This window comes from Stegodyphus dumicola, chromosome 9 (assembly GCF_044657685.1).
Source record: "Stegodyphus dumicola isolate Sdum_Otavi_A_Nest chromosome 9, ASM4465768v1".
NCBI classification, from domain to species: domain Eukaryota; kingdom Metazoa; phylum Arthropoda; class Arachnida; order Araneae; family Eresidae; genus Stegodyphus; species Stegodyphus dumicola.
The window spans coordinates 129,805,327-129,831,171 of record NC_140776.1 but is presented as its reverse complement, the minus strand read 5'-3'; the positions used below and the strand labels follow the sequence as shown (position 1 = coordinate 129,831,171).

At 32.2% G+C, this 25,845-nt stretch overlaps 1 protein-coding gene across 2 annotated transcripts in view; it reads right to left on the bottom strand.

Moving 5' to 3' along the window:
* The window catches only part of LOC118186648 (tyrosine kinase receptor Cad96Ca-like), a 127,530-nt gene that overhangs the window by 693 nt on the left and 100,992 nt on the right, over positions 1-25,845 (bottom strand). Inside the window, exons 7-11 of one of the 2 annotated variants that reach the window (XM_085824107.1) lie at positions 15,301-15,478; positions 12,102-12,212; positions 9,963-10,144; positions 6,187-6,309; positions 1,805-1,916 (exon numbers count right to left, since the gene is read on the bottom strand). In XM_085824107.1, the coding sequence (XP_085680233.1) occupies positions 1,805-1,916; positions 6,187-6,309; positions 9,963-10,144; positions 12,102-12,212; positions 15,301-15,478 (706 nt within the window). The remainder of the gene's footprint in view (positions 1-1,804; positions 1,917-6,186; positions 6,310-9,962; positions 10,145-12,101; positions 12,213-15,300; positions 15,479-25,845) is intronic. The other variant, XM_085824108.1, reaches the window with a different exon arrangement.

The window sequence follows — 25,845 nt, the reverse complement described above, 5'->3', positions numbered from 1 at the left end:
CTGCATAAGAGAAAAATATTGTTTGTAAAAGATCTTGTGTTACCTGGCAGTTCGATCTAATTGTTAAGTAGTATTTCAGATTCTAGGAAATTAAATGATCTGATAAAACTGTTCACAGCTATGCAAGTAAAATTCTGTGTATGTAGCTAATTATGCTGATCCATAGAAGCAGGCAGTAGGTAACAGTTATTATGTACAACTTGAAAATAAAGTATTAAAACTTGAAAACAAGTCAACTGCCTCTAGTAGTAATGTGAAGGATCACATCATATAAGGATTTCATATCATAAAAGTGCCTCAGTATACCACAAAAAGAGAGTTATCGTTTACTCAAAAATGAGTGCTTTTGAATAAATTGATAATAACTTTATTTTTGAAAATATTCAAAAATAAAGTTACAAAAACACTTTTTTATAATAAGTTAAAATAGTTGCCTAGGCATTTTAAATATGCAGTTTTATCAGTACTTCTAATGAACTGAAAAACTTCTACTGAATGGTTTTATCAGAGCTCATTAAAAATTTGAAAGAACGAGTTAAAAAATGTAAAATTAACCACTCTTTGAATATGTGAAACTTGTCTATAGATTTGTACTTCGTACAAGAAAAATCACAAAACTAATTAATTCTGGTTAAAATGAGTTCTTGCAGTTGTTTAGATACTGGATTGAGGTGGAATGCCATTAATTGTCGCAAGGTTAGCCATTCTTAAGCAGAGGTTACGGGATTTCAAATAGTGGTATTCTGATCATGGCATTAAACTGAAAACATCATCCCTAAGGAGCCTGCCCATGACCCATAAAAATTGCATAGGATCGATACAGGGTTACATAAATCACTAAATCTCTCTGTGGTGTTGTTCATTGATGATGGCTACAGAACTGTATTAGAAATGTGCTACTGCTTCTGGAATAACAGTTTCCAGCAAAATGTGTACCTATCATAGCAGGCTCTTTATGCCCAGCATTCTGTGGTATATGTCTCCAACATACCACAGAAGACAGCCTTCATATATGGAGCCAGGCAACCATTCGTAGACATTACAAAATTGGAGCTATGTCCCCTTCAGTGATGAGTTAAGATTCAGAACTTAGAGTGATTCTCGACAAATATTCAGCTGAAGAGAGCTTAGGGCCATTTATTGTTCCTCCAAAGTAAAGGAAATCTATCTCTTTGGTGAAAATGGAATCCTTATTTGAGGAGGCATCATTTTGAATGGTAATTGATATGAGCTTTATTTAAAAAAGTATAGTACAAATCCTATTAATTAATTTATTGGCATTGTGAATTGTTGCTATTAAATTTGTTTCTGCTGAAGTATATGACATATTTAGCTCAAATTATTCACAACAAATGTATCAATTTAACTTTGATGATTTATTGTAGATGTCTAACATCTAACAAAACTTAACTGTTTAGTCATGCAATGGTGGCCTACATTTGTTTACGAGTTGTTTAGATTTCATTTGCTTTTTATAAATAATCACTCTTAGTTTCAAGCAATTTTAAGATGGTTGCCTTAGAGATCATGACTATGATATGCAATACCAGTGCTTACTTACATTGTTTAGAAGTATTAGTCGTTTTGAGAGCAGTCACTGTGAAATATTTCTCTATATTTTATTAAATGACTTTTTCTGATTTTATTTTTGTCTTTGGAATAGTAAGATGGCAAAGAATACAATTCTCACAGTTGCTGTAAATTTTTGTGGTAGAAACCATGAAATGTGTCAGAATGGTTCTTGACATTAATGTAAAATTCTGCTGTTAAAAAAACAAGATCAGGTTTAGGAAGTTCTATTTACCTAGAGTTACAATTTCCCAGAGGAGAACTCCAAAGGACCAGACATCTGTTTTGGTTGTGTAAATATTATCAAAAAGTGATTCTGGAGCCATCCAACGAATTGGTAGTCGTCCCTATAAAAATCAAACAATAAGACTTCTATTTGCTGTGAAAATTTAGTAAACATAATATAAAAAGTAAACTTATTCCAGTAATGACACTGATTATGTATGGGAAGTATACTGAGTGGAGATCTTTATAAGAAGAACTGCATTATTTCTTTGATAGGTAAGAAAAACCACAAAAATCTGTATACAATTGTTTATTTATTTCACAACTTAATTTCACAAATAAATTTAAATAAAAGAAATCTAGATCCCATATATTATGATAGGAACATATTAATTTAATTTTGTGCTTGTTGCATTAGTTTTTTTACAAAGATAAAAAATTATTTCATAATTAAAAAAATGAATAAATGAAGCTTTATTCAAATATAAAAATAATTGCAGAATGCCTTTTGCTGCTGTAAAAAATTCTCAAGATATATTTTGTCTGCATGACAACTGACAGTTTTGATTTTTATTGATTAGAAGCAAGTTCATAATATATTAAAGGAAAAACTTCAAGTTGTTTTCAAAACTATAATGTTCTGTACAAATGCTTTTCTATATTGCAAGAGTGCTGCAGAGAAAAAATGCCTTTTACTGTTATTTAACCCAAAGGGTATTAGCCCAGAAGCACTATTAATTTTGTTTTTGTTGAAAACTTTAAATGTCAGTTTCACTTTTCAAGTTTTTGCCACCAAATATCATCGATCTGTGTTGTATTTAAAGAATTAAATAATGAAGAATCTGCATAAATGTATGTATGTTTCTTGCATTGTGATAAAATATTGGTACCTAGAAGCCATCAAATTTTGAATAACATAATCATCCACCGAATATGGACATTTGAAAGCCCTAATTTGGAATTTGTCTTATTATCGATATTTTCTAATACTTTAATGGATTTTTTATTAATAAACTCGATGACTTCAAAGCGAACAATGGCAACACTGTATGGGGGGGATTATCTCTAGTGTGCAAGACTGACTGTATGTCAAAAATTCTAGAGATATGCTAATTTTAAAACTATTTCGCCTGCTTATTATTATATTCTCCACAAGGCATCCCTTCCCTTAGACAGATAGTCCTCGTGTGTTTTCCAGTGTTCGAATGATGATGTATGTTTCTTGGAGAAAGAGGTAATTCAGTTTTTAGAATATTTTACCCTTAGCGCATTTTCAATCTTGTGTTACGAACTTTGCCGTCAAATGAAAGGAAGTACGTCATTGGTTCGAATATAAGACAACTTTACTGATCCCGCATAATTTTAAAGTGTTTTAACATTTTTTCTCTGGCTCTCAAGGAGAGCCAGAGACCTGTACGGTATATTAAAATTACATGAGAATTACATATTAAAATCACATGAGTAATTTAATTTTAATATACCTGTACGGTATATTAAAATTAAAATTCAGCCTGTACGGTATATTAAAATTACATGAGAACAAAAAAATTCCATTTTGCTTACTTTAAAATAATGACCGTATCTTAAATTTATACAGGTAAACGCAATATCAAATTGCAATTAAAAAATATGCAAGACTTATTAATAGGTCTTGCATAAGGGATTCTTCTTTCACTCATGACGAATTAATCGAACTTGAGAAAAAAGCACGTTCTTTAGGGTTCTAATTTTTAAATTTATATCAAACAGGTCTATTGACATTACATAACATTTAAATTTAGGAGTCTTCATGGAGTTCATTCACCTCATACTACAGGATGGAGACACAGATCCTAGGTAGAAGACATAAAGATCGAATTTTCTCTGGCAGGCAGATGTCGCTAAAAATAGGTGTTCTTGAGTTTTCTTCGGGAAATATATGGTAGCGAAAGTGACAGTTTCAAGGTTGGATTATTTTAAAGATGTTTTAGAAAAGAAAACTCTTCAGTGTGGTCTACGATATGGTTCACTTCTGATGGATGTACAAAAATGAGGCCATTTACACTTTATTAGTCTCAAGGAGCTTTGTCCCCGAGGGGCTATTGTTTTTGTTTTGTGATTTTGCGTCGAATCATTCTGAATGTCCGTTTCACTTTTCAAACTGTTGCCACCAAATATTATTGTTCTGTATTATATTTGAAGAAATTAAATAATGAAGAATCTGCATAAATGTATGTATGCTTCTCGCATTGTGATAAAACAACGGTACCTAGAGACATCAAATTTTGAATGGCATAATACTGTGAATATGGGCATCTGGAAGCCCAAATTTGGAATTTGTTTTATTATTGATTTCATATTTTGGACAACATTGACGAATTTTTGATTAACAAACTGAACGACTTCAAAGCAAGCAACGACAACATTGTAGAGAAAAACATTTTTATCTCCAGCACGTGAGACTGTGTATCGGAAATTCTAAAGATGCTCAATTTAAAATTATTTTGCGATATTGCTGTTGAATTGAATTTTATGGTTTAAGTGCGAAGAACGTGATATTTAATAAATAAAGGTAATGCAAAACGTTAAAAAAAAAAAAAAAAGGCCCCTTTGGGTGTAATGTAAAATCTGAAAGCATTCAGATTTTATTACTATTTAAATCATGTAAATTCAAAAGTAAGAAATGAATTTTCTTAAGAACTGCCTTTGTTGCATTCATATGGCTTAGTTTTTTTCTGTCATCAACCCTTTTGGCCGTACGGGTGGCATTTGCCACCTGCATATGTAGAAGTCTATTTTAGCAGTAGCAGTTTTACTTTTCACTGCTAAAGGTCTCATTTGATGGTTAGTCATCACATGTTTTTTTTTCACTAGACTGTTTTCTTTGACACATGATTGTGCCATTTGCCATAACATCCTAGTTTCTACAACACCTGTAGGAGCTTCTTAATATGTTGCAAGGAAGTTCCAACACTTGTAAACAATGTTTTAGACCTTTTTTCCTGCATCTAATAAAAAAAGGGGATTCTTAAATAGTGAATGATCATATTTAAAAACTGATGGATATACACTGTGTCCACAAAATCACCTACCTTTTTATTTTCACAACCATTTGGTCATAGACATATACTTACAGAAGTGTTTTAAAGATTCATGTTTTGGCATTTTAAAATTTAAATAAATCAATTTTATGAAATTTACATTTTTACATGTCTTGCAGTACCTATACTTATGTTTAGGAAAATGTTTTTGTTAAAACGCAAAAAAAATTTACTCCTGTGCAGCAAATATTGACCAAGATATTCAATATAAAATTAAAGGATCATATTCAGCAACCATACAGAAATTCAACAGCAAAATATTTGCATTTGTATGAAATAAAAAATGTAATATTGTTTAGAAAAGAGTTTGTGTTGCTAAGAGATTAAGGATAAACAGTTTTTTGCAGACCATTGTGAAAAATATTGATCAATGTAACCCCCCAAAAAAGATCTTATTAATGAGATGATAAAATTCATGTTCTAGGAAACACTAGCAGGCTTCAGTATCAGCATGTAGACAACTTGTAATATAAAAATGAAAAGTATTTGTTCTTTTCTGATTTTTTTATGATTACCAAATTATGATCCTAAAGTAATAAAACTTCACAAGAATATAAATAATGTATATTTAGATTTTGGAAACACAAATTTCTGCGAAAATTCTTTTATACCAAATGAGACAAAATTATAAATTAAAGATTCTGGTGAATCACAAAAGAATATCATTGAATGTTATTTAAGGGGGAAAACATCAACCTCAAATTATTCATTATTATAGGAATTGACCAAAAATTAAAGAATCGGCTTAACAATAAATCAAAGAAATATATAGTTTGATTATAGTTATTAGGAATGCTTTCTTAGAGTTGGCAACAAGAATTAAAATTCAAAGCTAGATTTACAATATCAGCAGTTTTCTATTAGTATTTGTATTTTGTGCGTCGTATGTGTATTTGCTGTATGTTCTGTTCCATTAAAATGTCCTTGTAATCAAGAAGCCCCATAGATTTAACTTATGCCACCCACATGGACTCTACATTTGTATAAATAATTTTTAAACATTATTATTATTGCTATTATTATTCCTCTAAATCTTCATTCATCAGGATCTACTAAATTTCACAAACACATTCAACTTAAATATTCTGAAGAATGTATCTCATTCATTAACTACAGTGTTCATGTCCCCCCTCTACCCTTTTTTTATTGATTCAGTATAAGAAATGGATTTATGTTTACTTTTTAAAATTGAAATATGTTTTAGAATATCATTAGATTTATTTTAACCATATTAAATAACTATTTATTTGCATACATGATATGAGATTTTTTAATATAATTTTAAGTATTTATTTACATAAAAGGTTCTTACTTCTGACTTTCTTTCATAAACATGGCTTGCTATGACATCTCTTGCAAAGCCAAAGTCTGCAACTTTGCAAACTTTATTTTCATCCACCAAGATGTTACGTGCTGCTAAATCACGATGGATTATCTGAGGATTAAAAAAAAATCAGATAATCATGTAAACAATATTAACACATAATAGTTACAATTTGCGCTGAAGGAATTAATTTTCTGATTTTTCATCCAATATATAAGTTTTCTTATTAATCTTTCAGAAGTAAATTTCTTGAAGAAAGCAAGCAAAATGCATTTAACATGTACTAAATTCACTGGTTAATAAAATCAGCCACTTATTACATCCAAATTTCCAGGAAACAAGACAAGTATGTACTAATTCATTGAAAAAACACTGTTTACTAAACTTATGTTTGCTGCTTGTATTAAAACTTTGATTGGCAAAAGACTGATTTTTCAGTGCCTAAATCTATATCTAATAACTATCATAGCTGTTTGTAGTTCATCCATTTAACTTATTTTGGATCATGGCTCATTTATCCTTGAGTTATGTAGTACTTCAATAAAAACAGGGTTGACCAAAATAATTTCTACCTTTCTCCTATTTTCTTATCTTACAGAGGTCAGTATTTAAAACCGAGTTAAAAACTGTTTTAGGAAATGTGGCTTTTATGTAGAAGAAGCTTTACAGGAATTGCAAGCTATAGCTAATATTTCAGACATCAGTCAGCAAGGGAATTTATGAAGATTCATTATTAGACTATGCATCAACTGATGACAATACTGAAACAATAAGTGTAAGAACAGACCATGATACTGAAACTGACACTGAAGGTGATACAGAAGAGAGTAAATGATGTATCAATATCATCTAGAGAAACACTAAATTTTAATAAAAACTCTTGAACTGAAATGGGCAGACCAAAAAAGATACCAGCAGTTTTACAAAATTGAGAATACAATTGAAAACCTGCTGACAAATAATACGAAACAGACATGGATTTATTCATCAAATACATAATTATAAAAATATTTGTAACAATTTTTTAAATAAATTGCATAAATACTTTAATTTTAACAAAAAAATTTAATTATTATTTTAGGAATAATTTGTGGATTAGTTAAGAATTATTATTTTACAGATAAGTTTAAAACTGATATCACTAGTAGCTATTTACTCAGTAAACTTGAATATGCCTGGAACTAAAGTGATTTTATAATAAGCGGGAGGTACTGTAATACTGAAGCAATATGTAGCATTAATATCTTTATAAAACAGTGAAAAGTAATATGAAAATTTTCTCATATATGTTTCAATATTCTCTAATGTGCTATGCAACTTTTTCCACCACCTGAATTTAAGAGTATTTTGAAGCCATATTTCAACAGGTTTGTTCTGTAAGTATTAAATATTTGGTTTTATTCCAAAAATTCAGTTTTTCTTGTTCCCCATTTAATTAAAGTGTTAAATTTTATAGCATTCTTACTTTTTCATCAAAGGGTATTATAGTTGCTTTTATTTCATCAGGCATATTCATTAGAGACAGGTACAGTATAGGACTATTAATTTTTGAAATAAAATGGTGAATATTCAGTTTTCATAGAACCCAAGAGATAGTTAAGATTAATGCATAATTTTTTTGGATTTAATCTAGTAATATCTATTTTATCTACATCACTGTTGTTAATATATTAGATCACTGGGTAGCAGTGTAATGCTCATGAGCATCAAGTTGCTCACAAAAAGAAGTGCCCACTATTCAAATTTCTAAATTTTAGATATTTGGACAATAAGTACTCGTAATTGTAATGAATAACTTTAGTAAACATTCTTATGTTGTCTTCGCCATTTTGACAACTGTACGCTTTATATCTGTAACCACTGCTGGTATATAAATTTGTCATTTTGTGAATTTGCATTTCAAATTTTGGGCAAAATATGCATTCGTCTCTTCAGATTAAAAGCTACAGACAAACATTGCTTTTCCAATGGTTGGTACTAAGGACATAATTTCATTTCAGTTGATTGTTGTGTATCACAATTTCTTTCAGTTGCACAATAGTAATGATTTGTAATTTTCTTGCTTGACTACCAACATTTATGAACAGCATGCCACAGCAATATTTTTTCATTAATGTTTTTACAATTATAAAAATTGATTAGAATATTACACTTTTTTAAAACATAAATTAACTTTATTTTGATGTAGTTATATATTTATTATTATTTTATTATATTATCATTATTGTATATTTATTATTGTAGCCACCCCATGGTGCCTGAAGAACTGCATTTCTGAAATATATCCTCATAGTAAAAAAGGAAGGTTGCTGGCACCTGTATCAGATGGTATCTTAGATAATGATGATGATATAAATGAATATATTCTGAGTATAAAAATCACTCACATTTGGAATGCATGAATGAGATGCTGTCCTAGAATCATGATTAATGAAGGTATCATAAATAGAGACATCTTATAATTCTGAAACTGCTAATCTATACCATTTTGAAAAGATAACTTATATGCTAAAATTGCAGTATGTAACATTAGCCTTTCTTCTGACATTATAAAAATTGTTGATACACAGAATGTTTAAAAAAAAAAAAAAAAAAAAAAAAAAGGATATGAGTTTTGTTTTCTAAATATTAAATCTAGTCATGTATACCCAGTTATGGAGTTTCTCAAAATTGTACACAGAACTTTACAACAACAGTTTAAATAGAAGATTTCACACAGCTCAAAGGGCTTGAATAATTCATAATTTTTTTATCTAAAATATTTTTTCCAAACAGTAAAATAATCATTATATATAAGTTAAATACAAAAGCTTCATATCGATAAGTGCAAATTTCTTAGAGCTATTTCAGCACGAATTCACAGACTTAGATCATTTTATTCAGATTTACACACGAGTAAATCGGTGAACACAGTTTTCGATGACTGCAATAACTCTGGCCTAATGTATTGAATGCAATGTTCAGTGTTTATTCTTAATTCTTCAAAGGTTCACAATTTCCTTGTATAGACCATTGATTTCAAAAACCTCACAAAAATAATCTAAAGGAGTTATATCACAATTTCAAGGAGGCTTACTAACAGTTGCATTTTGTGAAACTATCCCTTCAGCTAACTTTTTTTTTGCAATATTGATAGTAGCCTTAGCATTGTGACATGTGGCACTATTTTCTTGGAACCACGAGTTCTCCAAATTTGGCCATAAAAAATTTCTAATCATGAATCGGTATCCTCCACTAGTCACTATAACTGCATCTCCTCCCTCCTTCTGGAAAAAGAATGGTCTGATGATACCTCTGTGCCATAAACCACAGCATAAAGTGACGTTTTGCAAATGCAATGATGTCTCATGCAATTTTTGTGGTTTGTCTAGATACCAAGAATGACAGTTTTAGTTGTGAACAAATCCATTCAAACAGAAATAAGCTTCATCTCGGAAAATGAATTTTTTGTCCAAAATTATAATCCCATTCATCTTATTGTAGAGCCGAAAGTGCAAAATCACTGTACTCACGATGGTCCAGTGGCTTCAGTTGTTGGGTTGGCACAATCTTATGTTCAGTAATTGCTAGGTGTTCAAACTGACCCTCTTTCCAATAGTATGCATCATATAACTCGTCTCCTATAACTATTTCCAATAGTTAGTTATTTAGAGTATTCACAAGAGAATGTTTACTTCCATAAAATTTTTGGATAGTAACCAAATACTTCTCAAACATGTATTTAACCATGAAGAATTGTCTGAGAAAATGTTTTTAAAACTTACTCCTTTGTTAGCTAAATAATCCATTCCTTTTGCAACTTGATAAGAAAATGCTGTGAGGTCTCTGGATGTGAGATGCTTGCTGCTACCATGAAGATTTCCATATAGCCTCTCAGCACGACTCTCACGAAGGTAAGTCTGCAGTTTGCCACGACTGACAAATTCCATAATCACCAGGATTGGGTCTACAACAGAAGAAAACTTAGTTTCGAAACAAAGTGTAGGAATATGATAGAAAGCATTTAATGTGTTAATCAAGATTTTTATTAATACTTTCAGTTGGTCCCTATTTAAAAAATATCCATGAATTATTGCTCAACATTATTTTTAATACTGAAAATTCAGTATCAATAAGCAATAGTACAGAAAACAAAACACAAAGAATGATCTCATTGCTAGGTGATACACAAATGATTATTCTGTTGCTGAATGCATACTGCAATTGAATCTCGATTTATTAAATATAGATTAAGGATTTTTTTAAGAAATTTTGAATATCAAAAAAAAAAAAAAAACCTGATCTCGAAAGTTTAATTTTGAGATTAGGATAAAGTTTTTATTTGTATGTTATATGTTACTGTGCTACATAGAGACTTGTATTAAAAAAGTGAATATTTTTGTATTTAAGATATGTGTTTATTGATAATATATGCTTTCTGTCTCCTACAGTGCAGTTAAAGAATTGTTAACTGTTTTATGTAAAATCAAACCTTGGGTTAATTATTTGTTGTATTTGTATTTGATAGTGTCAAAATGTTCAGATGGAATAAAATAAAAATACTGTATATAAAATTTTTCTAATTTTCTGATAAATTCAGTTCTTATTTTTCCATAACACGACATTCTGAGCCTTGTTTCATGTGCAAATGGGCAAGATCAGAATTAATATGAACAAGCCTGCTATAAAATGTTTGGTTGACTTAAGGGAAGAAACATGTTCATTCTTGCATTCCATATATGTCGAATAGCTCATATTAATTTATAATAGATTATTACATACTAGTTAGAGACATTTCATTCATATTATAGTAATAAAAAGTAACTAGTATATGCACTTGCCCCATTTGTGAACTTACCTCACGCTATTTTATACAATAATTTGTCTAATTTGCGTGATGCTCATCAGTAATTAACTGGATTATTCCCATGTTGTTCAGAGTCTCTGTCCTCCGTCCTTTGTCACATTAAAAATTTATCCGCTTTGATTGGTTCCTATCTATATTTTAAAATTATCTTAAAACAAACCATGGCATTGTCAAATTATTTTAAATATTTATGCTATGACTTATTATTGCTTTATCATGGTAATTGTTCTTTGAACCTTTGCATTTTTATCGTATTTTGCACAAATTTCGTGAATCGAATAACTAAGAACATCTTCTTTTCCGTCATTTTGTTTTGAAGACATTTACTCCAGTGCGTTAACTACATTGTGGAATATCATTTGTTGCCAGCTTACTGTTCTCACCTTGAGACATCGCTCATCATCCAAGACTTTTTCATGTTGAAAATTTGTCTGTGAACCAATTTGTTTGTGATCGAATGTTTATTTTGTTTTTCAGAATGAAGTTTATTAAGAATTAAATTTTTGCCAGGCAGCGTGGATGATTAACTGGGGTATCATATTCAAATTTGACACACACAAAAACAAAAAAAACAAAAAAAAAAAAAAAAAAAAAAGGAAAGCTTAGACTAATGGTTTTTATTTCTTTTTGCTTCATGAAACTTTTTGAAACTTCTTTTGCCCCCTTTTTTGCCTGTCTACCACTTTCACCATTGGTAGACGATCATTCAAAACACACATATATTTCTTGAAATTTAGATTTTTTTTTTAAAAGTATTTTGTAAATTAAACAAGAAAAAGTATAGAAAATGTTGATATACTGAACTTGAATATAGTAGTTTTTTAAATTCATGAATTAAAACTAAATCCCCTACAGTTAAATAAAAGGCTGACTGCTTCCTCCCGCCTGAAACTATGAAACCCCGCAGGGGGGATTCTCCCTTGGTTGAGAACCTCTGACTTAGACTAAAGATATTCCTATCAAAAGGTAACCAGAATTTTAAAAAAATCTAAAAATATTCCTTTGATGAAGGACTGTAGCATCAAGATGTTTGCAAGGAAAAGAAAATGATGCAAACCTTTATCTGAGCAGCATCCCAGAAGAGTAACGACATTGGGATGTGGTTCCAGGAGCTTCATTACTTCAAGTTCCGAGAGCAGATCTTTCTTTTCCTTTTCTGTAGCACTTTCTGCAAATCAAATGTCGCATCATCTGTGAATTCTTATTTCAAATTCAATTAAACACTTAAAATGTAAAAAAATTGACCCACATGATGTATACTACCACATGATACATAAAGATATAACCTTATTTTAATTTTTACTGTACTAAAATTAAATACAGCAATTATATTTTATTTGCGTAAAACAAAGCACATAACCAATTTCCCACTCAAGTAAAATTAAAGTAAAGCATTATTTACATAACTAGTTTGATTTTACTTTTAATATATATATATTTGCATTTATGTTTATATCTTTAAGGTAATATCTGGCAAACATCGTAAGCAATCTAAATATTGTACACATTCATCTATATTTAATAGCTACTTAAAAAATATATTTATTGTACGATATTTCCCTATATTTTTTAAATCAGTGAGCAGAATAAAAATGCACGAATAAGTTTATGATAATCCCCCAGACAAGAAAATGGTTAGTGTCTCTAACTGCCATACCGAAGGGCTCGGGTTCGAATCCCGATGAAGGTATGGATGTAAATTGTCTGTCCTTTTATAGGAGACAAAGGTGTTCCACCTATTAGGTGCCTCCATAATAAAGTGACCACCGTTTCTGGCCTTAGCAGTGGCCACTGCCTATAAAGGCTAGTGCCCACCATTAAAAAACAGTTTATGATAAGCTTGACTCGCAATAGAAAATAAGATTCCAGATAATCGAGTTCCATTTTTGCTTGTTCAATAAAAATTTATTGCGAAATAATTATCATTCTTAATTTTCCGAAAAAACGTATTATCTGATATGGCTGTACTCTCCATCAATTCAGATGAATTTGGATTCTAAGATATTTGTTTCGCACAGTGATAAGTGCGCAAGACATGCTAGGTTGATCCTGCTAGGTTAATCTGCCTTAGCTCACCATTCCCCCCCCCAACTTTGTTTTTCAACAGATAGTGCTGAAAGTTCCGATTAATGCGCCTACGCAAAATAATTATTTTTTCAAAGTGAACCCTCGCTGTCCTCTAAAACATATCGAAAGAAATTTTATCTTATTTAATCAAAATATAAATATGGGATAGAAAGACTGATTTGTATGAGTATTCTGTCTTTTTTTTTTTTTTTTTTTCCTCGAAATCGTTACTCCACAAAACGATTTTAGATTTATCCCAAACTAATGAGGAAAGTTGGTGTTGGTGTATTTAATTATGGCAAAGCACACGAGGGTTATCTGCCTAAGGGGAGGGATGCCTTTCGTGGAGGACTTTCTAAGGGAAACTGGCTCGTATACACGTTACACATGGGGAAAACCACGAAACGCCCATGCAGCCAGCCCGTTCGCGGGATTCGAACCTCGGACCGAACTACCAGTGTTCAGCGACTTTACCGCTCGGCCGCTGGTGGGCCCTAATGAGGAAAGGAATTTTGTTCAGAGGTGGGTGGAAGTGATCTGACTAGCATGGCCGACTTGCACAAAGGTACTAGCACTTTTATGAAAGCTGACCATTCTCCGCCAATGGTCAGCTTGCTCTGATACTAAGACACAGAGGTGCTCGGTGCCCGTATGAACAGCGTATACCATGAAGAATGCAGCCTTCGTCAATATTCCGGGGCGTTCCCGTGCAGACCTAAGTAAATGGTTGCCGACTTGATTAAAACTGCTGGCTCCTTTTTGCAAATTAACTACTGTTCTTCAAGGCATAAGGAGTGTCTCGCAACCCTATGAGGTTCAGTTTATACCATGAAGAATGGAACTTTCATCAAGATGCTGGGACACCCATATGATCATCTAAGTGAATTGTTGAAGACTTCACAACAAAGGTGTCGGTTTATACTAGGCATTTTCAGTTTACACCACGAAAAATGTAGCTTTCATCAAGATTCTAGTACGTTCCTCTGAAGATCTAAGTTAATAGTCGCCGACCTGAATGAATGTACCAGCAATTTTTACGAGTTAACCAATGTTCTTTAAGACGTAAGGGGTGCCAGGCAGCCTTGGGAAGTTTATTTTACACCACGAAGAATGCGACTTTCAAGATGCCGGACGCCCATGTAAAGGTCTTTATTTTAGGGAATAATAAGTGACGTGCATAAAGGAGCCCACATTCTTATGAAGTTCATTTTATAACCTGTAGAATGCAATTTTGATATTTTAGGTAATAGTCACTGACATGCATAAAGGTGACCGCATCATTATGAAATTCAGTTTATAACTTGGAGAACGCAATTTCGATCAAAGTGCCGTCCGTACATTTATGATGGTTTGTTTCTTATCGAAATCTTCATAAAGATGTCCATTAATACAACTGGGCGCTATCTGCCAGCGATGCTCTGGCATAAAATTCCCTCACCCTCTTTACAATCGCTATCATTAATAAGTTCATTTTCTAACTTTAAAGCATTTATCTTTTGCCAAGCTGCTGGTACCTTTATATCAAAGCATCTTTATTATGAATCTTGGCGTCATCCCCTCATAAAGGTACACGCACCATTATGGAGTTCAAATTATTAGTTGAATAAAACACTTTTCGCTGAGGTTCCGGAACATTTATGTTATCCGTCGTCACATTTATGGTAGCTTCTCTCTGGATGACCAATCGCCGAATTATATAAAGGTGCTAGAATCTTCAGTGACAAAACTGACCCGTAGCTAACCAGCGCCTTGGAAAATTTTCCAAATTCCAGATAGCCCTATTCTGCCTGAATTTGTCAATAGTTTTTAGTGAGCAACAAAGAAAATGTATCATTAATTAATCGCGATTTAATATAATGACATCAAAGTTTCTTAAATTATTCGGATTTTATAGAATCTAATTTAGAAAATAAAAAATATGAGTTATTAACTGGGCTTGTCATTTGCAGTCCCGGACAGAAGCTAGAATCAGTACAACATGTGTGACAAAATTAGGAGCAGCAAAATTTCTGAAGGCACTAAACAGCAAAAAATGTAGCAGTGGACTCAGCTGCAGTTAATTTTACTTGCATCATAAATGGGCACTAATAAATACTTATCTAACATTACTTTACAAAAGTTGATTTTCAACAAAGGGTTAGCAGTTACCCTTTGTTGAAAATTTCACCTTAATGAAATATTCTTATTACTTGAATTCCTAAATAACAAACGTTTGAGAGTCTTGACAGCAACCGTAATTGTCTCCTGTCTTGGTCCAATGTCTTGAGCTAGGCATTTCCACACTTGCCCGAAACAGCCCTCGCCCACTATTCCAACAAATTGCAATCGATGTCTTGGAAACTCCCACTTGTCTAATTCTCCACCCACCTACACAGAAAAGAAATAAATCAGATATTTTCAATTTTGCTTGATGTAGTGGCATTCAATTTATATAAAATAATTATGCTTAAAAGATACATCAACATATTGAGGAAAGGAAGCAATTATCTTGCGCTGAATCTTCTACAGGCGTGGTGCCTTAAACGTTTTTCTTGATTATGGCTATTCATATCCATGACACATACAATCGAACCCCGCTATAATGAACTTCAAGGGACCGGAAGTTTGGCTCGCTATATCCGAGTCGAATAGAAATGCAGATTATCTCAAGAAGTATATACAGTGTTTTCATATTTGTATTAGAACGAATAACAAAAGCTATTGACGAATTTACCTTTAACTTTTACTTAAGATATGTATGGTCGCAAAAGAAAAATTCAATAATTTTTATAAAAAAATAGTCTGTCTCTGAAAAGACCTAAAGGATGCAAAACCCTAATTCGGAGGATAAAACTTGCATAGCATTGAGACTTAAACAAACAAAATAAAACAAAAGATTAAAAAAAAAAAAGTTTCAATCCCTAAAAGACGATTCAGCAATATAACCCAATTTCATAAAATTCACTACTTTCAAAATTTCCATTACGGTTTTAGCCTTTTGGATGAAATGTGAGCGGAATAAAAGCAAAGAACTCACTCGCATTCTGTGCTTTAAATGTCTCATACACTATATACAACTTTACTACGTTCTTTGCTATAAGAGTCTCATACACTATATACAAAGAACACCACATGTTGTCTTAATATTTGCTTCTTGTGTTCCTGTTCTTCTAGAATGGATGTTGTACGTGTCGCTTGGTCGTTGTTTAGAATCGGTCATTGCTTAGAACGCAGTGAAAAGTGAGGTTGAACATAAAAGAAGAACAATGTAAAGGTGTTTTCCTTTACAGGTTGGAATATACATCTTGCATATTAAGTGCAGATGAATTTCAGGGTTAGTAATTTTTCTTTAAAACTCGCATTAATTCTGTAAAATACAGAAACGCTTTGAATGAAGATATCCATACAGTTCATTACATCCGATTTTAATACTTTTGGAGATTCGCTATAGCAGTATAAAATAACATTAACAGTATAGAAAACTCGACAGGACCAAAAGGTTCGTTCGTTATATCCTGTAGATCGATATAAGCTGGGTACGTTATAGCGAGGTTCGAATGTATTTCCATATTATTCTTTCATGAGAGCGAAGTTCGTTGCACCAATTGTGTATTAAGTTGCGTTTATACAATTTCCGTTTTCCATATTAAGAGTCACAATACGTACATCACAATAATTTCATGTAAAACTGATTTTCAACTAACCAACACGAATCAAATTGACAAACTTAAAAGTTTTTCGTTTAAAATCTACTTCATCCTTTAGTTTCATACAGGAGTAAATAGAATACCATAAACGGTTATATAGTTAAGCTCTCTCATCATTTCAGGAAAAGCAGAAACATGCAATAGCTGAGAAAATTAAAGGAACAACTATAAGAACTCGTGTAACTTGATAATGATTTTGTAACTAAGAACATGAACTTGGCCAAGATCTTTATTTTTTTGCATGACTAATGTATCTTCCAAATGCAGAAATGCATGTTTCACCAGAACAATTAATTTAAATAATAACTTGTGAAATGTAATATGAAATGGGGTAAGAAAAAGTTGGTGTTAAAAGTTTTTAGAGACTCAAAAATTAATAACATTTGTAATCACCCCTGAGCAAATGCAAGCTTTACTACTAATTCCATGCTGTGCATTAGATTATCCAGCAGTTTCTGCGGTAACAATGTGTATTTATGATGAATTAATTCTCTTGGAGGTTGCTAGGTAGGACCTGCAGTGATGAAAGTCAGCGCTGTGGTGTGTCACACACATGTTCTGCCGAATTTAAATCCGGAAAATATGCGGGCCACTCCATCCTCCAAATTCTTTCACCCTCAGCGGCCGAGCTGTAAATTCGCTGAACACTAGTAGTTCGGTCCGAGGTTCGAATCCCGCGAACGGACTGGCTGCATGGGTGTTCTCGTGGTTTTCCCCATGTGTAACGTGTATACGAGCCAGTTTCCCTTAGAAAGTCCTCCTCCTCTACGAAGGCATCCCTCCCCTTAGGCAGATAGCCCTCGAGGCTTTGCCGTAATTAAATAACCTAACCTAACCTTCACCCTCAAGATAACTGGCCACTAGTGTTGCTCGATGGAAACAAGCATTATCGTCTATTAGGAGGAATACTACCGACTGCACACTTAAATTACCTGGCATGAGGATCAAGAAATTAGTCTCTGTATGTTTTAGCATTCATAGTTGCACTGGTAAAAACGTGCAGTCAGTGAGGCTATTTATTCCGCCACCTTTGTACCGACCCCTTTTACGTATATTTTGAGGCTTATTGTACATATGTTGTTACTCCCTCCGGATTTTAAGACGAATAGAATCACTCTCCAAAGAGACTCATCACTAAAGAGAATTCGACTCAAGTCAGTGGTACTCCAATTATTTTGATTTCTGCACCATCAAACCGGGGCACATTTCGCAACCTGAGTTACTGGGACAAAAAAAATCGTGAGTTTCATTGCATGCAGCCTCTCACTTACGGTATATCTGGATACTCGTGTTCCTGTTGCTGCAGCGGTCTTCCTTGTATTCTGGTCAGTTTCTATTTTATTTAGAAATATTTGCCAAATATCGATTCTGAGAGCCTGATGTGGCACGTTTTCGACCTTGACCTGCCTGTCTGCATGCATCATTAGATTTTTAACATCACGTTTTGGCCACTTTCAGGTATTTACAAACCTGTGTCAGTGTCTATCTTGCATCCATACTCTCAATCACAAGCAATTTCTCACTATCCATCAGATGCCTTCTCATCAACACATTGCATCTTCCACATGCAAAGATTTCATTCAACTACTCAGTTCTTGAAAGCAGAATCTGAAGCACTTTCTAGCTCTCATTTCCAAGAGTTGAAAGAACGGGAACAAAAATGTGCATATTTCTGTGTAGCGAAGGTAAAACTTCTTGACTATGTGATAATGAGCTTGAGCTAGCAGCCGGCTACCTTTTATTAGAAATCAGTCAATACTATTAACAATCAGTCAATACATAAAGCACTGTCGCCCAGACGTTATAGTGGTTAGGGAAGCCTACTACAGTACCGAAGGGCCCGGGTTCGAATCTCGGGTAAGACATGGATATTTGTAAATGTATAGTGTCGGTGCGGTATGGCGGCACTCTAAATATGCGGCGAGCCGAAAGTTCTCTTGTGTGGATTGGTGGGTGAGGAGAGCGGTGGGAGACCCCTAGGATCCCCTCCCCGAGGTGCTCTCCGTCAAAAGTGGGGCGGAAAATAGAAGTCCAACCTCTCTTCGGAGGTTGTAATATGGACAAGACGACAACAACAACAACATAAAGCACATTTTATGGTTGTTCCTTTACTTTTTCTTGCTAGTGTATTTAGCTTTTAACATCGGAGTATTGGTCATATTGCAGCACTTTTTAACACATTCCGGATTAATGTTAAATAATATAAGAGAAGCTGTAATAAATCAGAATATTAATATAAATTCTAACATTAGAGGGTACTGCTGGAGCCGCAGTGGATGGGATCGCACCACATGTAAGAATTTGGGAGAGGCAAAATGTTAAAAATTTAGAAGACGCCACACAGCAGTGCAATGGGATTTAAAAAAAAAAAAAAAAAAAAAAAAATCAGCAATCTTGTGTAAACATTTATTTTGAGCATCTGAATTTATTTGAAAGGCAATGTTAATATTCGAATATAATACATAATATATCATTCTGAAGACTATTTCTTAAAGAATGTAAAACATTACATATTTAAAATAACGGCGTTACTTTAACTATTATTATGAAAAAAAAAAAAAGACACATCTACAAATGTTTCAGAACTATTATTAAATAGCATGTAGATTTCGATAAAAATCGAAAACGTAGCGATGAAATTAAATAAACAGCGGTTATAAAAATAATTTTTTAAACAATCTATTATAATTTTTCTAGGGATAACAAAGTGGAATAAAAATTTCTTTATTCTGATTTTAGAGTTGTTCTAGATACGTTTTCTTGAATAAAGTTGATTTTATTTAACTTCATTCAAGAAATAGAATTAAAGATATTTCTGTATTTTGTCTAGAAATGAAACTGAGAAAATATCGAAGTTCAAAATTCTGGCTTCCCAGGTGCACATATTCAGATGGAGAACTATGTGTATTCAACTAGGTGGTCGCTAATTTTTTTCATAATGAGAGGAACCTTCAGAATCTTAGTTATTTAATAACAGATGTGTTAATTACTTTTAATGTTCTGAACAATATCTGATAAATAATGTAATGCTTTTGCTATGTCTTCCTTCCGGGAATGAAGTCTACACTCAGAAACTTCAGATTTGCATGCGATGAAATCGCAAGTCTGAATTCTTACTGACATCCGGCTTTGTTAGAAAGACTGAATGAAATGAATGAAGAAATATTAGAATCCTATGGCTAGAAAAACAAACAGCTATGTCGCATCAGATAATGATTGATTTTTGGCTGAATATAAGGTCGTCTTGTATTGGCTTTGCAATCAGTGAAGAGATACTAGATGTGTACATGTTTAAGCCATGATAGTGTTCTATGCAAAACATCGTACATTTTTATCTTCCGTTAAATTTTGTTTTACTGCAGTTGAATACAAAAGATAATTCGCTCTTTGTGGAAACGATTTTCTTTTAAAATTTTCTCGCTAGCATTTTGAGATAAACACTTTGTACTCTCATCTGTTACTCTTTGTGTGGAAAGGAATGCAGAATAAGAGGTTTATTTTGGGAATGGCTCCTAAAACTGAGAGATGGTTCGAAGGTTATGTAAAAGCACTTTCCAAAGAAAAGTTTTTCTGAGTAATCAAATGTAAATAATTTATTAATCCTAATAATCTTCATTAAGATTAATCCTACAATTTCATTTTATTGTGACAATATGATAAATATAAAACTTGTACATGAAACACATTATTTGGGCACTTTTCCACTTTTCGCATGAACTTTTATTATTCGCCCTGTATATATCTCTCTCTTTATGTATATATATATATGAGAAATATATTATTTCCAAAGAAGAGAAAGAAAAGTGTAATCTTAAATGTTAGCGAAGTAAAATTTTTTTAATATTTGCTAAACTCATTAATAAAGAGAAAAAACATGTGAAAATATATATAAAACTAAAGACAAAAAGAGTAAGAAATTTCGAACCGATCCATTTAAAGACTTGAAAGAAAATACATTTAAAATTAGTCCCCTTTTGAAATTTATAATTTAAACAATTTTTATAATTAAATAAGTCTTAGAATGGGTTCAAAATTATTTATTTTATTTTATTTAATTAATTGATTTTTCTGCAGCATTTTGTGCAGAAATAATTTAAAGAGTTTCTTGTATTAAAAAATTTACTTCTACAATATTGTACACACACACATATATATATATATATATATATATATATATGCGTATAATGATTTCTTACTTTATGAAAAAACAGCGGCACACGGAGCCACTAAATTTCTAACACACATTATCCTCACCCGAATATTTCACACCTCGAAGCCCAAATTTTCAATTTCGAATTTGTTTTTTAATAATTTCATAATAATTTTAGAATTTTTTTTTAATGTGAACTTGGTGAAAACAGTAATCTCAATTATTTTAAAGAAATGTGTGACCATTTAGAAAAACGTAGGATATTTGTCTTTCAGATTTATCAAATACCTCAGAGATTAAAAGGAAAAGTTTTTCCAATGCTAGAAAAACATATTTTCATCTTCTACCGTTCAGTATGTTGCCATTCTGCAAAGCATAGGATATTCAATTTCTCTTTCAAATTTAATCTTCCTGTTATTGATTTAATAAACTCAGTGACTTAAATGCAATAAACGCATATTTTTACCAAGATTATTAATATTAATTAACAGCTATACCTGTAAAATTAAATTAAATACATTCATTATTAATATCACCGCATGTATAACATATACCTTATAGGCAAAATATAACAGCTGTTTTAGGCGGCTGACTATGCAAGCGGCTAATATTTTTTTAAAAAGTAAGTGGGTATTTTGTGATTTAATGATGCATAAATTTTGAATTGGGAGGACCTGGGAAAACTCTATACTTTTCAGTATATTTAAAGGTCATAATTATTATTATTATTATTATTATTAGGGCATTAGGTTTCTTCATCGATAGCTTAATTTATATTATTTAAATTTCGAACTAATTATTTGTAACATCAGTTATACATTTAAGAAATGGAGATGAGACATTGTAAACACGGAGACTTTCTTCCAAAGATCGGAGCGAAAATCATGAACCTTATCGAAGAAAGAAATTTAACAAATAAAAATAAATAAATAAATGAACCTGTTTTAACAATAATAAAAGGAGATGTGGCAGGGAATTTTAAAAAGGAAGAGGATTTTCACTTCATGCATGGGTACCTAGAACCACCCGAGTTAAAATAAAAACTAAAGAAACGCTTGTAGAGGAAAACAAAAGCAATCAAAGGCTTAGAATGAATTGAATACTGTATTATTAATCAATCACGACATTTTCTGCGAAATTGCGCATGTCTTCCACGATGAAAGGCGCTTTCATGATGAAGTTCATAAATGGTATCCTTAGAATTATATAATTAAGCACCAGCCGTTTGTAATTAAGCAACAGCCTAATATGACTCAGCAATTAAGGAGCTAAAAATGCAAATTTATTTTAGGCTTTATTAATTTTAAATCATTTGTTACACTTGCAACAGAACACGCAATCCCCCCACAAAAAAATAATAGCGGTTTAATAATCTTAAATCTGGGGTGTTTATTTTAATAGCCGTTTAAAAGCAGCTAAAATTTTTATTTAATACACTTTTCTTTCATCAAATACATTGTGAGACTGTAACTGTATCTAGGTGAGATTATGTAAAAGCGCCATCCACATGAGGGCGCGGTGAGACGAGAGCTGAACGATAGCAGAGACAAGACATGTCCAAAATGTTTTGACAATTATTCCTTTTACTTTTCTTTTCATTTTAATATAAATAAACAAACTATTCTACGCGTGAACTATTCTCTAAAATTCTCTACATACATTAAGAATTATTTTTATTTTACGACACAAAACTAAACAATTTTTCACTGCAAATACAAGGTAACCAAAAGGTTGTTGCCGTTTATGATCGTCAGAACCAGCATTAGGTACCGAAGTAATCTCCATCAGCAACCAGCATTCTTTGTTAGGGTTCCTGCAGCTACAAAATGCTCTGGAGATAAAGCTCAGTGGTCGTGGATGCAAAGAAGGCTGTGAGTAAGTGCTGCAAATCTGCCTCATTCTGGAATTATTTTCCACAGAAATTGTTGTCTAGGGAATAAAACAAATTGTAATTTGTGTGCACTAGGTCCAACAGCATAATACCTTCTAATGAAGTCGTTGAATGGTATCCCTGACCGTCCTGAACACATGTTATTTTGCATCAGAGTTGGATTAGCCATTAATCAAAATAAGCATGTGCTTAGGGCATCAAAGGAAAGGTGGCACTGAAGCCATTTCTGGTGGTTATACAGTAAATGTACTGCATGAAGCTGAAACATTTAGAGGCGACAAAATCGGTTGGTAAGGTGGAAATTACCTGTGAAAGGGCAAATACACTAACCAATGATTTTTTTTTTTTTTTTTTTTTTTTTTTTTTTTTTGTCCCAAAGGTTGTAAAAAAGCTCTTTTTTTTTTTTGCCCAAAGGCCAAAAAAATTATTAAATTATATATTTAAAATCCAAAACCTGTGGTTTCTCACTGCGGGATTCATTGTATAGACTCAGATCACCTGACCTGAATTTCTAAAACTAATACTAGCGGTGCTTTCATTGATGGCATCTGTCTCAAATGCCTGACATATTTGAGGAGTTGATGCAGCTGCTGACAAGCCACCTTAAATTCGTACACCAAACAACCGTGAACGAGCTGCTTCGATATCTCCATTTCTCTTCGATACTGGATGAGCTGTGATTGCTAAATGTATGCAACGTACCTGTACTAATGCAGGTCAATTGTTACACAAAATCTCTGTCTCCTTTTTCGGCGCCACTTTGTTTCCTCTCTGTAAGCTCTTCGGCAAGTTTGGTTCGTTTTGTTTGATTATGGCTAAGCACGCGAGAGCTACCTGCTAAGCGGATGGATGCCTTCGTGGAGGACGTTAAAAGGAAACTGTCTCATATACACGTTACACATGGAGAAATCTACAAAAATGCCCATTCAGCCAGTCCGTTTGCAGTGATTTGAAACCGACTCGAACTACCAGTGTTTAGAAACTTTACCGCTCGGTCGTTGATGAGCAGTGACTGCTTCATGAGGCAGGGATCGAAACGACTAGAACGTTTTTGGTTACTTTAAAATAATATTACATTATTTGCACCGAAGGACGTTATATTTTAGCGTTATACTATCTTTCATCAGTTAGAAGAATTTTTAAATGTTCATAAAAACTATCAGTGTGATACATTATAAATTATATCAATTACTAAATTTATTGCAAATTCTAAAAATTAAACATGTTATTAAAATAAGGTTATAAATTATCGTGAAACTTTATCACTTTAAAATCGCTGTTTCTTAAGCAACTCGGTTATAATTTGAAATATAGATTAATGATCCTGCAGAACGACGAATACCAGCACTCTGACAGCTGGTTATCTGTAGGCTGTATAGCCATGAAATCAAATTCTAAGTTTTTATGATTCATTCATGCATCTTTTTCAACTCAGCTATCCCGTTGTACCCCCACGTATCAAGTTCTAGTTATTTTCAGCCATGGACTCTTTGTATAATTCTTTGAATTCCACGTTTGAAGGTTTATTAGGCAAAATTTATAAACTTAATTTTTAACCGTTGACACTATGGAAATTATTTCTAAACTCTAAACGCGCGATTTACATTCATAGAATAAAGTAACTGTGAAAGGAACAATGTCAATCCTCAAGACATTTTTGGCATTCTCTCTCACTTCATTTATGCGCATTGAAAATTTCAAATAAAACATTCTACTTCAACATATGATACGGTGAGCCGCCAGTGACACTTCTTTCCCGTATCACATTTGATACGGAACTTAACTGATTTGATATGAAACCATGGAGAGAAACTGATGCATATTACACATGATATGCTGGGGCTGAAGACAAGCATATGATAAAGGAAAATTGCCCAGTCTAATGAAATACTTTGCGTCATTTTCGACTTCTGTGAAGCGGCATGATTTAGAAGCTATGTCAGGTTAAGAAAACGCTACATTTTCAAAGAAACTTCTCTTGTTTTATATTTATTACTTTAAAATGTAGATCTGCCTAACTATAAATAATATCTTTTCTGTGGTAATAGTGCATTTTTAATTGTCAATGAAAATTTTAAAAAAAGTGAAATTTAAAATTTACAGAAAATGTTTGCATCTCATTGCGGATGGGTAAACCTTTATCCAGACTGGTTGTGATTTAGACTATAAATCTATAGACTTATGGTTTATGGACTTAAAGTAATCTCGACTTATGGTTGAAGTTCAGAATTTCCTAATGTTGGAATTTTAAAGGGTTCAATAATCATCAAAAGGTCGATAAACAAATATGCATAGGCATAATCAAGATTCCATTGATTAGAAGAAACTTCCCAAATAAAATTGACCTTTTATACTTACTGATTTAAAGCTCAAATATAAGAAACAAATATAAGAAGAAAACATTGCAATAACGGCAATATAAAATATAAAAATCAAAACGCAAAAGCACAAGAAAACACACACACACACACACACACACAAAAAAAAAAAAAAAAAAAAAAAGCGCAAAACTCAAAACTAGAATGGAAAAAGAGAAACAGGTTGAATATTTTTGAACGAGGTTATTTAAGAATTAAGTAGTTTTGTGTCAAATGTTAAAAAAATTGCATCAAAGGCAGCCATCACCTTAATTTAAATCGAACTTTTGGGCAATTAGAATCTGTGATTTAACTATTAAATTTTTTCTGAAAATTTGTTTATATTTGTAAAAATAAGAATAATACAAAAAATAAATATAAATCTAAGCAATTTCTTTCAAAATTTTTGTTCGTTTTTTATTCTAATTGTTAATTTTAAGTTACTTATAAGCAATTATTTGCATTATGTTGTGTATCGTATATTCCAGACTGTATGGGGGTTGATAAAAAAAATGGTGCTTATATGAGATCAATGCAAGAGAAAGGTTCGGATCTCTGTTTAGACGCAGTGGACTGCACGGGATCCACTGCAAACGGTAATACGATTCTTAAAATTTTAACTATGATATTAGTGACAGTTAAACCACAGT